The following is a 13,897-nucleotide window of genomic DNA, read 5'->3' as shown; positions in this document are numbered from 1 at the left end:
ACTTGGGGCATCCATACGTGGCGTTAGTGACGGGAAAAAAATCGCGTTCCAATTTCGAAGTTTAGCAGTCCGCTGACGAATTGAAAAAAAAGTCAACTATGACGTTTTAGAGTAAAAATTTTTTTTTTGACGTCGCTGTAGAGTGCGCGCCGGGGTGTGTAAAGAAAGTGGCGAGAGGTGGGTTTTCCGACGTGTTTGGAATTTCCAGAGATTTTATTTGTCTAGTGCACAAATTTTTTCAATTTTTTTTTGTTTTGAATTAAGTAGATATTTACGACGACAAAAATTATGAAACCTAACAATATGGGGAAAGAACTGCCCGGGATTCATGTTAAAAAACTTATATATTAACGGGAAAAAGTGCCACATCAATAAGCAAAGGAAAAAATCCCTCACCTGGAAAATTTATTGGAAATTGTTACTGAGTGTAATGTCGATCGGGAATTTTATTGATATTGTAATCTATTATTACTCTAATGTTTGAGTTGGCATTTCATATAGTCACGCCCATGATTAAACAGTTTCGATAAAACGTTTTAATGGTACTTTTAATATGCAATATCATTTTTAGTATGTATTACAAATTCGAAACTCAAGCCTAAGAGATGATTCGCTCAACAACATCGGTTATTCCGACTATTTTCCGAGTGAAATAAAAACAGGTCTATCTATCTATTTCTAATAATTTCTTATCAACCAATCATTTGTTTTTTAAATTTTTGTTTCCTTGATTATTAGTGTCAACGTTCAGAGATTAGGGACCAGATTTGTTCTCTTTCTAATATTTTGGCCTTTATCTTGGTCGAAGTTAAAAATGTTGTACGACGTTTTGATTAGATTTCTTTACCCTTGTAGTTATTTGACCGTCAATTTTTGAAAATCATCCACTCGGTGTAGATTTCATTCAACGCGTTCGAGAAAGTTCGGTCTCTCGGGAAACCTCTTCAAATGTGTACAGGGTGTTTCAAAAACCGTTCCGCTCCGTTGGTTTGGTGTCCGAAAACTCCTTCTGTGTATAAGGGGCTTCAAAAAATCGTTTTTTAAATTAAATAATTAATTATTTAAGTAATTCCGTCAGCCTTACTTGCCAAAACCTAAAATAACTTCTTTTCTATGGACATTTTTGTCAGCAGTACCTTTTACGACTCAATTAAAGGGATAAGAGTACAGGGGTAAAACCAGATTTATCCATTTAAATTAAAACGGAGAAAAGACCGTTTTCAAGTCAGATACTTACACTTAAACATGCAATAATGTGCGAAATATTCAATGTATTGGCTGTATGTACGATTTTTTTGCGGGAAATTTGATTACCGATTACCCATCTTTAGATATATTATGACGACAAACAATGGCAAAACCGATTACTTAGGCTGTTGAAAATAGATTAAAATTTACGAGTCCCAATTTGGTTGGGTTGTATGTATCAACATACCTTGTTTTTCCCATGTACGCATGGACTATCCCAGTTTTTCTTCTGTGTGGTAGAAACAAAATATATAGGAACAACTGTCCTGATTTTTGTATCTTTGAATCACATAGAATATTTGCCTACAAAATGGCACTGACATCCTGTTTTTCATATAAAAATGTGACAAACGTTATTTTTTATTATTCTATTTACCCTAGAAATTAGCGGAAAGTTTTGTGAAACACGATGTTTTGTAAAATTGTCATTTAAGGTGCGCGCTAAGTTTCTAATCAGTTAAAGCCTAGTAGACACGATGCAACTTCTACATGTATTTCTGCATGTATTTATCAGATACAAATTGCCGTTAAAAATACATGATGATAGACATGATGCAATTTTTTCGAGCAAAATTCACTTTATTATTTTGGTGAAAATTTATTTTTATAGGTTATTTTTTAATTCTGGAAAAATAGCTGCTAATTTTATCTGCCAAATTCCTTGCATTTGATAGTAGAGATGTTGCAATATTTACTTCAAAAAATATATACAGAAATACATGTAGAAATTGCATCGTGTCCACTGGGTTGTGAGTAGCGCTGCGTTAAAGCCTGTCATATATCTTCAATTCAATTATAAATTTGATACTGTAGCAACTTTTAAAGTTAATACGTTAATTTAAACAACAACAATTGCTTAAAAATGTTTTGCTTAAATTTCGGATTACGAAAGGACATGAATATTTAAGAAACATCAACTGAGTGGAAATTGTGGAAATATCAGATATACAGAATTAGATTCAGATCACAATTTGTTTGAAAATGAAAAATTTACTCTTACGAAGCACCCTCTAATGGGATTTGCAATTCTTTTTAGTCATCTGTAGTATCACTGGATATACCAACGAATCGATCGAATGGTATTTGTGTTTCTTTATACTATACATATACGATTATTAAGACTAGACACAGGATCGTTTCGAAAATTTAGTCATTTAATGTTCACGTCAGAAAGTTTGGTTCAATTTTTATGTGCAATAAAATTTAAGTGACACTCTTAGCCATAAAACGCTTCCATAAATTAGCTGTCTGGTAAACCTCTATTAAGTAAGATCTGCTTTAGTATATACTCTCCTAAAAGTACACATACGGACTTTGCGTTTGGAATAATACTTTTGCAGTTCTGTTTCCCTTTTACTGTTGTTAACTATTATGGGTCAAGCTAAACAATGTTAGATCGTATAATAACTGCTAAACTATGTATTATCAGTTGTTGTTTATTTCAGATGAAATGAACTGAAGGAATACGAATCGTCTCGTTACATCTACTGGAATAAATGTGAAAGTTAAGTGATCATTATTGCCAAAGTGTGGTGACTCATCAAAAACTGCAATGCTTCCGCCTGAGGGATTCATAATCAAAATCGTACTCATCTCCTTATTTGCATCACCAGGTAACTTCTAAACATTTAAACTGAGTTGTTCGTTTCTCTTTTCTTCTATATTATATATAGGGTTAGTGTGAATTGGTGTTTCACAAGACAATAATATTTCATTACTATACTCGTCCACTTCGGAAACGGCGACTCTAAACACGCTAAAGGTTTTATAATTCCTCGGTAGCGGACAGCGCATGACAAAATCATTAACAAATGAACCTTTTGCTTACATTTCTCTTAAAGACTAGTCAAGCGTTGCGATCATTATGATTTTGGGCCAACGTTTTTTTCTCATGAACCCATATGTTGGCGTTTCTGGAAAGGTCGCCATTTTTTACAATTAAAAAAACGCTACCCTAAAGATCTCTGCAAACAAAACTAACGAGATTATTATTAAAATTTGGTGTTATTAAAATTAATATTAGATATGAATTATATACTATTCAGAAATGTCCTTTAAATTTCATATTGTTCTACAGGCCTGTATGCTATTATTATACCCATATTTTATAATTATGTAGGGCTTATATTTCACCACAATTTTGATTAGAAAAATACAATACTATTAGAGAATACAAAGAATACCACGCCAAATAATATTATTGTCGAGATCACTGGAATCAACTTGAATTAAAAGCTATAAATGTTTCCACTGAATCCAACCAATATTTTCTGAATACTGCAATAACGCTTTAAAGAAAAATTCTGGAATTTACCTACTCTTTCAGTAAACTCGAATTTTCGAGACTTATTAAGCAAACTACTATTCGCACTAATTATCCGTCAAAGTATTAGCCAATAGTCAGCAAGTACTGCCTAGTAGACTTCCAGTCAAATTTTGTCGATTGGTCCAAATCAACAGTTAAGGGAAATAGAACAGAAAACTAAACAAAATTGCGCCAATATCAGAATTAACAATTAAAATATACCTAACGAAACAACCACTTTACAAAATTTTTGAATTTTGCTGAGTAAATTTTGCAACTATTTTTATTGAATCTTGAAAACCTGTTTCTCTCTTGTCGCTGTCATATATAGTTCTTTGAATAGGTGAGACAATGTTCAGACAGAGGGATCACTGTCCGTTAGCAATTGTAAACTAAACTAATCCTGAAGACTACTGCGGTTATGCAGGATGTTTAAAAAAATGCTCCACTATTTTTTAGAGTAAACAGAACATTAAAAATTAATGCTAGTTTGGTTAATAAACACTTTCGGAAGATCGCAACTCTGTAAAAGGGGTCCCAAAAAATAGTTTTTTAATATTTCTGAAACGGATTCGATTTTGTCATAAAGGTTTTTTTGGACATGCATAACGTTTTTTAAACATTTTTCTACAAAAAGGGTACTCTTGTCAAAGTAAAAAAATACTGGATCTGACGTAATTAAATAATTATTTCATTATTATTAATAATTCATTAATGCATAATCAATTTAATAATTGTCATTACGTGAGAATGAACTTATTTTAGGGAATAAATATTGCTTCACAAAGAACAATGATGTAAAAATTTTGCCAATTTTTATTGTTTCAGAATTATAAAAAAAAAATTCTTGTAACTCCTTATACAGCCGTGTGAATTTTTTGAAGAACCATGGCGTTATTTTTTAATATTATATCCGGTATCCCTATCGTGTAACCCGTCTATTAGTTTAAACTCTTCATCCTTGACCGAGTTTTGTGCAATCAACCATGAATCTATCCACGAAGGACGCAAGCACGCTTGCTTATATTTCTCTTTCGAGTGACCAACATGGGGGATCATTTTATGTTGTGTTGCTTGAACCAGACATGCTCTGCTAGCCCAGGTATTTGCTTTGTGTTTTTGTGTCCTTCTATATTCTACATTTTGTCTCTCTAACATACATACATTTTTTTTGTTAGTTGTCTTCATTTTTTCTTCATTTCTTTTATACATACGGAATTGTTAAGAGTAAGGTAATGTCTTCGTCATACGGAATTGTTAAGGGTAAGATAATGTCTTCGTCAGGTGCACACGAAAGGACGAAACGGATTCCCAGAGCACATTGGGTTCAAACAAGACAAGAGGCCTGTGTTGTGTGCAGAGAATCGCACAAATTTAAAAAGCTATATTCGTAGTAACTATCCCATATTAAGTTAAATAAACAATACAAAAATACTATGTCAATAATATTAATAAAGACAATGAACAAAATTCTTAATCAATTAAACATGTATGTCTGCATTTTTGTGATTTACAGCACTCTCCTTATGTCGTTCATTCTAATACTGAACTGATAATGCCATCCCATAAAGTTGCACCTTGATATTGCGGTGCGTTATTTGCAAAACGGTCGCTCAGAGAGCCTTGGTTACATAATCATATTTGTCGAGCCAACCATAATTTCGGAGTTTCGAATGTGAGTTTATAATTGAGGGCTACGGTTGCAGATAGTTAAACACAATTAATGAACTGCTTGAAAGCTATGTCGTTGCGACACTCCCAAGTAATAATGCATCCAGAGCGTTACATAGATTGAAAGAATGATTTTTTTCCTAAATGGCAATATATATTATTTGGCTTCTACATTGAGGCAGCCTGCAGAGGAAGAAATGAATTTAAAATGTCTACATTTTTATCCCGTTTTGCTAGGCCGACCAAATGTAATTCTCACTACACTACTGATATCAGAAATATGTTGTTGTAATAGGCATGCAAATTAATCGCAAAATTGATGTATCAGAGCAACCTACATAAAATAATCAACTGTAAGTATTATAGATTGTTGGGTAATCAATAGCTAGCGGAAATTCAAAATTTGTGAAAAACTTTAAATATTTCATCATGGTACCAGTAATGTTAGGCAAAGTGGTTAAGGCCTTCGTAGCCAGTTGATGAACTGTTGTCTTGGTTAGGGTCTAAAGGCTGTCGTCGCGTGGAATTCCATTCCACCAGACCACTCGTGTTAGCGAAACGTTAGGAAGCAATAGGGTACGTTCAACATCAGGAAGGTTCTCTCAAGAAGCTTGCCATTCGTGCTAGCGAAACGTTAGGAAACAATTCCATCCGACGGCAGTCTTTAGACCCGAACCAGACAACAATAATGTTATATTTAATAAGCAATATAAACACAATAAATTAGAACTAAATGTTCAGATTTTCACGAAATTATATATATTCACATGACAATTGTTTCGACAACACCGTGTCTTTATCAAATGAAAAGAAACATAAAGTTTTATTATTTTGGTACTTTATACCATTATAAAAATTTCAACATCAACATTCAAAAACATTGGCTCTCAGTTTGTTAATTCGACGAGTTTCAGTTTGGTTTGATATTTTCTGAATGCTATATTTTCAAAATGTGCTCAATTATATTTTTAATCAAACAACGAGTGTGTGTGTAGATGTCGTTGATTAAATGAAACAGTAGTGTGGAATTTATATTTATGCGTGGATCCTGGGTTAGAATTTCATAGTCCCATGAGGTCAAAGTCTGTAAACACCCTTGGTGCCCCGCAAGTACTGGGGTGTGACGTCATTCGGCGACCCAGTTCTCTTTTCAACTCCCTTTAATGGTTTTTAAAAGAAAACATTTTAAACAGACTTAATTTTGTTGCCAGTTTTTATAATGAAAGTATCCATGGGCAATTGCGCGGCCAATTTTTTCCGAATTGAGAGCACGTTTCCGCTATTCCACCAAGAATTATTATTTGAAAAGTCAATTTTCACTCCAGAACGGGTTTTCTAGATGGCGACCAACAGCTCGTACCCATTACTAGATGCGTAGGGTAACCTATTGTGTTCACGGATCATGCCATGAGGTGCGAGAATTTATTCAATTTATCCAGTAGGTATATGTTTCCTACTAAATAATAAAGGGTGATTCAATAAGGGTTTCCACATTAAAACAATAAAAAAACACGGAATAATACAAAAATATACAAACATTTTTATTTGCCATTTTAGATTACTGTATTACAATTAGGTATGAAATTACGCCCGCGACTCATGTGGCATGACGTAATTCGTTAATTGAAATTTCTTATCTCTTTTTGACACAATTCAGGTTCTATGCCGGCTATTTCGCGTCTAATCTCTTGTTTCAGCTCTGGAATAGTGTTTGGTTTATTTCTATACACTCTGTTTTTTAGATACCCCAAAAAAAAAATCTAGGGGAGTATGATCACATGATCGCGGCGGCCAATTGATGTCGCCGTTACGTGAGATAATCCGACCAGGAAACTTTCTCTGGATGTGTGACATGGCTCCATCCTGTTGGAACCACAAACCTTCCAACTGCTCCCAGAAAAAATCAGATATCATGTTTCGATAGCGAACACCGTAACAGCGTTTTCCGCATTATCCTCGAAAAAAAAGGGCCAATTATTCCTCCGCAACAAAATCCACACCAAACAGTCACTTTTTGAGGATGCATTGCTTTTTGAACAACCTGTCTGGGATTTTGTAATCCCCAAATACGAGCATGAACCACATTCCAAATTGTCCTCTCAGAAGGTCGATTTTGCGCGCCGAAAAATTCACGTAGAGCCCGAAATGCATTTTTTCTTGATCGAGCATTTTCATAATAGGCTTGCACAATTTTTACACGTTGTTCAGTCGTATATTGCTCCATGACTAATTTTGTTTATGTTTTGAGGTTAGAAATCTCATATGATAATTAACAAATACAGTGGTGTTTCAAAAATATTTCAGATTGTAATGTGGAAACTCTTATTGAATCACCCGTTAAATATCAATCAGAGCCTCTTGCGAAGAGGAGTTGAATAACCTTCTGTTAATTATAATTAAAAAGTTAATTTAAAGTCAATGAAATTGACATACCTTTAAAGATTGTCATCAACTTTTAACATCAATTAAATAGATTTTTAGTTTGATTCCAGAATTATTTTTACCCAGTCGACGGACGTCATTAGTTTCAGCATGTAAAGGTACAATCTGAAATATTAAATAAAAGTATAATATGAAAAACGTGATTTTTTTGAATTGAAATTTCCAATTTTTTAAAAATGTCGAAAAGCAACAACAAAATGAGCAAAAGCAAAATAATTGATCTTAAAAAACATTGTTAAAATAAAGTGCAGACAAAATACAAAGAACTCCCAAGCAATCCACATGATTGGAGTAAAATAAAACAATTTCCGAAATTTAGTATTGAGGCCAATTTTGGGACATTAGTCCCAACATAAACTTAAAAAGAAAATGGCAAAAAAATAATACCCACCCTTGATAAAGCAACACTAATTAAACACGAGGGTAAAATTTTAAAATTAAAAGCTACTACCATGTTACGAAGTTGATAGAATTATACCCGTAATTTTAAAAACGTATTACGTTAATTTTAGTCGAGATTACTTTATTTTTCAGTTTTCCATTTGTGTCAAAATTGTGGTTAAATATTTTATGTTTAATCCTAGAAAATACTTGTTTTGTATATCAACATTAGAAATGGAGCAAGTGCACTTTTTAAAAATACAAATCTATATGGATCGCGTTGACACTACAGTGAAATTTTGAATTGCATTTTTTGCTTATTATGAAATGTTGACATTAAACTGAAACGTGATATGTCTAATAATAAATTTTCGTCTCCCTTTTCCTAACACATTTTCTTTAATCTGTCATAATATATCATATATCACAATATGTTCAATAATCACTGAATTATAAATATTTATATTTAAAAATTAAAAAAAAAACAGGTTATATAGGAGCAAACGTATATTCCAAACAACAGCGACAAACTGTTTTTTGTTAGGTTTTAAGATTAATATGTTAATTAAAAGTTAACCATTAGTTTCGATAATTTCCTAAACGGTCTCAATATGATATAAATTATAAATTTCAGTAGATTTGATTAGAGTTGCTTTTTGAGTCTACCAAGTCGCTAAGATTCCATTTTTTTTGCATTACGGTTTTTGTTATTACAGAAATTTAAGAAGCAAATATCTAATATTCAAATTGTATGTCTTATTAGATTTTTTTGACAAAAACACGTACTTGCTTTTCATTCTCTCGCAAATATCTTGACGAACCGCAACTAGAAGTGACCTAGTGTATGTAATTGCTTACTTACATTAGTAAATTCCCTTAAAGCCAAATACGTCTATATAATGAAAATAGAAATTTTCACTTAAATTAATGAGAAAAGCAGACAGGCGAAAGGAGATACAAAAAAAGCAAGAACTTAAGAGCTCGTCACGGCTTTTACTTTGGACTGACTATCAAACTTAATGAGTTTTTTTTATATCGAAATAATGTTTTTTCGTTAATGTGGATGCCCAATCGTTAGCTTAACAACTTATTAGAAAGTTTCAGGCGAGGGGTTGGTAGGCCTGGTCCGATGTCCATTTTTTTCAAGAAATTTAGTAATCTTTCACGAAACACGGCTGCATTTAGAAACCATTGGTATTTAATTCACAGTAGAATCATTAATATATATGAATATATATATATATATATATATATATATATATATATATATATATATATATATATATAATATATATATATGAATGCATAGATAATAAAAGTTAAAATGGCAATATGGACACTAACTTAGTATTAAATAGATGAAAATTATTATTTCCATTCACGTCCCGGGGGATATTTAAATTTCCATGGGCTACTATTCTTCTTTCTTCCTCCGTCGGTTACGCCAATAATCATGTTGACTTCTTCAGAGCTTAATTGAAACGGTTTCAGGAGGAAGATTTGTAAATAGTAATATATATATTGTTTTGCATATTTTTTATATGGTTGACTAGATATATTTTAGCAGATTTTTTTTTACTCTTTGCTAAGCAATTTCTTTACATTTAACAGAAAATGCCATGCTATGTATATATAAAGCAGAAACCTTATACAGAGTGAATAATTAATAATTATAAATATTCAAACTATAAAATCTTCAGCTCAAAATATTAAAATTTTACTCAAATCATGCGTCTCCTTGGTAACTTAGAAAAAAGTATACTTTACAACTATATGTTTGACGTATCCTTGTCATACTGGGTGTAAAGTGTAAGTCAGGCTAAATAAACGTATTTACTTACTACCAGAGACGTACAACGGGGCTCGTTGACCTTCCCGAACTTCAAAGTCACTGAGTTGACTTTCCAAAACTTTATATGTAAATAACATAGCCTTTCTTTATAACGACAAAATACGAGATCTGTATTAACAAAAAGGCATAATTTTGTTTATTGCAATTTAATCCAACAAACATACGGGTTCAACTTTTAAAAACAATTTCTGGTTCTAAATGGAGCTATTTTGTTACAGTCTACATAAAAAACGATTTTAATAAGACCAATAATCAAAAAACACATTTAATCTCGATTTGGGCTAAATTAACAAATTTTGACCTCAGAATTCTACAGTTAAAATATTTAAATGTTTTATTTAATCCGAAACAAACAAATTAGTAAACATATAAAATCAAATTAATTTTTTGAAAGACGTCCCCTACCTGTTTGAACACGAAACGCAACGATCAATTACAAAGTAATAACCATTTTCGAACAAAAACACAATTTGAACGTTGGTATTAAAGAATAACATTAATCGAATATTTCCGCCCAAGTGTGACTGGTTAATTCCTGGCTTTCGTTAATTTCCTTGAGCTTATCAGGTTTAATGTTATCTCATCTTATCTGGGAGTGTTGTGTTTCTACCAAAGGGGAAGCACCGAGTAAGAACATCTAAACTTTAAAAGTAGACTGTAAAAGAATTTTCGGGTCCTACCTAAAGTAGTACCCAAGTCATGGCAACAGGTAAGGGTCCTATACTTGCCAAAAGTAGGCAGGATAATGGACCGCACTCCAAAGGCAAATAGACCCGTAAGCCTATCCTCATTTATGCTGAAAACCATGGAAAAGGTATCTCAGGGACAACGTAATACAGAATTTCCCGCTAAGCGAGCGGCAATACGCTTACCAACCGGGAAAATCAACGGATCTAGCTCTGGATGACCTAAATAGGCTGCTCTCCAAGACACTGGAAGACAAGGAGATAGCTGTGGCAACCTTTCTAGATATAGAAGGGGCGTTCAACCACGCCTCAATAAACTCGATCACAAAAGCCTTGGAAAGGCGAAGAGCTCCAAAAACGCTGTGCAAATGGGTAAAAAACAGTCTAAGGAACCTGACCATAATATGCACACAAGGACAGACCACCATAAAGGCAGCAGTGGGGAGGGGATGCCCACAAGGGGGAGTACTCTCTCCTCTGCTATGGGCCATATTGGTGGATGACCTACTGCAAAAACTCTCTGCAGAAGACTGCCTAGGATATGCAGGCGACGTAGTGATTGTGGTACGAGGAAAATTTACCAATACCCTGTCAGAGAGAAGTCAGGAGGTTATTAAAATCGTTGAAAACTGGTGCCAAAACGAGCGGCTAACAGCTAACTAACCAATAGGAAAATCTTCACAGAACTGAAACCGCCGGTGGTAGATGGAACAAGGCTACACTTCTCCAGGGAGGTAAAATATTTAGGAGTCATATTTGACCAAAAACTTACCTGGAGAGCGCACATTCAAAAGATCACGCTTAGGACAACAATTGCACTAGGTAGATGCAGAAGCATGTGTGGAAAGAACTGGGGCTTAAACCCAAAAATTACACTTTGGTTGTATCTAGCAGTAGTGAGACCAATGTTAGCGTATGGGGCGATTGTTTGGTGGACAAGAACCATGCAGGGGGAGGCGATAAGGCGACTGAGTAGCGTGCAACGACTAGCGAGTCTGTTTGCTACGGGGCCATGAGCACAACGCCCACTGCAGCGCTGGAGGTCCTAATGAACATCCCACCAATACAGATCTATATACAAGGGAAAGCAAGATCCGGCGAATATAGATTACTGCAAGGCCAGTCACATAGCACGAAACAAAACAAGCTTTACTTGGAGGTAAGGGCGGACAATGTCCTAGGGCTGCCTACGGACATCACAACACCTAAGTATTGCTTCGTTAACCACTACAGGACTCAAATCCCTGCCAGAGAAGACTGGGAAAACGGGCCACCAATCAAGGCAGAAATAACCTGGTATGCTGATGGCTCAAAAACTCAAGAAGGAGTAGGAGCCGGAATATATGAACTCAGAACGAAAAGGAAAATCTCTATTCCAATGGGTAAGCTAGCAACAGTGTTCCAAGCAGAGATCACTGCACTAGAACACTGGGCAAGAGAAATAAAAGCGAGGAAGATCTGTAACAAATCAATTGCAATTTACACCGATAGTCAAGCGGCTATAAAGGCCCTGCAATCTAATAAAATAACATCCAAGTTAGTTCTGGACTGCCATAAGGCATTAAGCAAGATAGCAAGCCAGAACAAAGTTACTCTATCATGGGTACCGGGGCACGGAGGGCATAAAGGTAATGAAGACGCAGACGACGCAGCCCGCGAAGGGTCGTCAATGCGCCTGATTGGACAAGAACCCTTTTGTGGGATGGTCAAACCCGTTGCAAAAACAGCCATCAAAGATTGGATGGACCGAGAATCCCGACGATGATGGAAGGACCTGCTGGGGCAAAGACAGGCCAAGGAATTCCTAAGGGGCCCATCGGCCAATTTTACAGCGGACCTACTAAGCTACAATAAAAAAGCCGTAAGAATAATGGTAGGTCTGCTGACGGGCCACTGCAGGCTTAAGAGGCATATAAGCCTGATGGAAGTGGAAGAAAACACAGAATGTAGATTCTGTCAGGAAGAGGAGGAAACAGCCGCACACGTACTGTGCCACTGCGAAGGCCTAGCGAGAGTGCGTTTCCATCTGCTGGGCGATACCAAACCAGAGGCAGAGAGCTATACGAGGGAGCCATTATCGAAGTTGATAAAGCCCTATAGCTATGGAGAGAGTCATAATAGATCCTCTGGGTCGCAGTGACGTACAGGCTGACTGCTAGCTCTCCCAACTGTTAATCTAATCTAATCTACCTAAAGTATATTAAGAAAACGGACATCTTTTTTCCATAGCCTAGTTATAACAAAAAACAAAAATATATGCTCCGTTGACCACAAGGACCTCAACGAATATGCTTTGGCATATACGAGCCCTAACAACTAAATGTTCGGACGATATAAAAAATGATAAAAAAGACATTTTTATATCTATTTAAAAAAAATTTTGTTTTTTCAATTGAATAATCAATTTACGCACATTACGATAGCACAGAAAGTGCTATCGTAATGAATTATTTTTTATTTCGCATGAATTACATAGCAAAATAACGGAAACATACCAAATTTGCTGACAAATAAATATTCGGACGCGAATGTTTATTGCCAAGAAATCAATGCTACTACATTGCTACTACATGCTACTAAATGAGATGTCAGTTCGGGTTGTATCTTTCAAGTTTGTATAATAGTTGATAAGAAAATGACGCGTGGTGTTGCAACAAACAAAAAAGGGTGAGAAATTATCATTTCTCAGTACTGCAGCGGTAAATCAATGCAAAATATTTCAAATAACTTGAGTATTGCAAAATCAACAGTCGGGGATATTATAAAAAAGTATGGAGAGAGAGCTATTGTTAGCGTTCGTGGTAAAAATTCAGGCCGACTACGTAAAATCACTGAAAGAGATCGTCGTATTCTGGTCAAGATTTGTAAAACTAGCAGACGAAACGTCCTACGACAAATTCAAGCCCAATGGAATCAATCAAACTTAAATGTCTCCAGGGAATGTTGTAGACAATGGATGCATAAGTCTGGTGTGAGTTTTTATAAGTAAGTTTACAATTTTTCCTGTTTCAATATAAAAATTATTAATGTTCTATGATCTACTTTTGTTAAAGGCAAAAAAAAACCATTATTAACGTCTATTCAGAAGAAAAAACGTTTGGATTGGGCAAAATCTAAAATATCTTGGACACCGGAAACGTGGAGTAACGTTATCTTCAGCGACGAATCAAAATATGCTGTGTGTGTAGACGATTCGAAAAAGGGCCTTTCACAAAGATTGTCTAAAGCGCACGGTAAAATTTCCCCAGGGTGTTATGATATGGGGGTGTATGAGTGGTAACGGGGTTGGCAACTACGAGTTCATTGATGGTA

General features: G+C 34.8%; 1 protein-coding gene across 1 annotated transcript in view; it reads left to right on the top strand.

Annotated features, from left to right (window-relative positions):
* LOC132698450 (T-lymphocyte activation antigen CD86-like) overlaps positions 1-13,897 on the top strand; it is a 120,720-nt gene continuing 106,823 nt past the window's right edge. The window contains exons 1-2 of the mRNA XM_060664543.1: positions 1-177; positions 2,694-2,861. Of these exons, the coding sequence (XP_060520526.1) occupies positions 2,801-2,861 (61 nt within the window). The 5' untranslated portion in view covers positions 1-177; positions 2,694-2,800. The remainder of the gene's footprint in view (positions 178-2,693; positions 2,862-13,897) is intronic.

Source organism: Cylas formicarius, unplaced genomic scaffold, assembly GCF_029955315.1.
Source record: "Cylas formicarius isolate icCylForm1 unplaced genomic scaffold, icCylForm1.1 PGA_scaffold_10__41_contigs__length_53128322, whole genome shotgun sequence".
In the NCBI taxonomy this organism is placed as follows: domain Eukaryota; kingdom Metazoa; phylum Arthropoda; class Insecta; order Coleoptera; family Brentidae; genus Cylas; species Cylas formicarius.
This window is presented reverse-complemented; position numbering and strand designations above follow the sequence as displayed.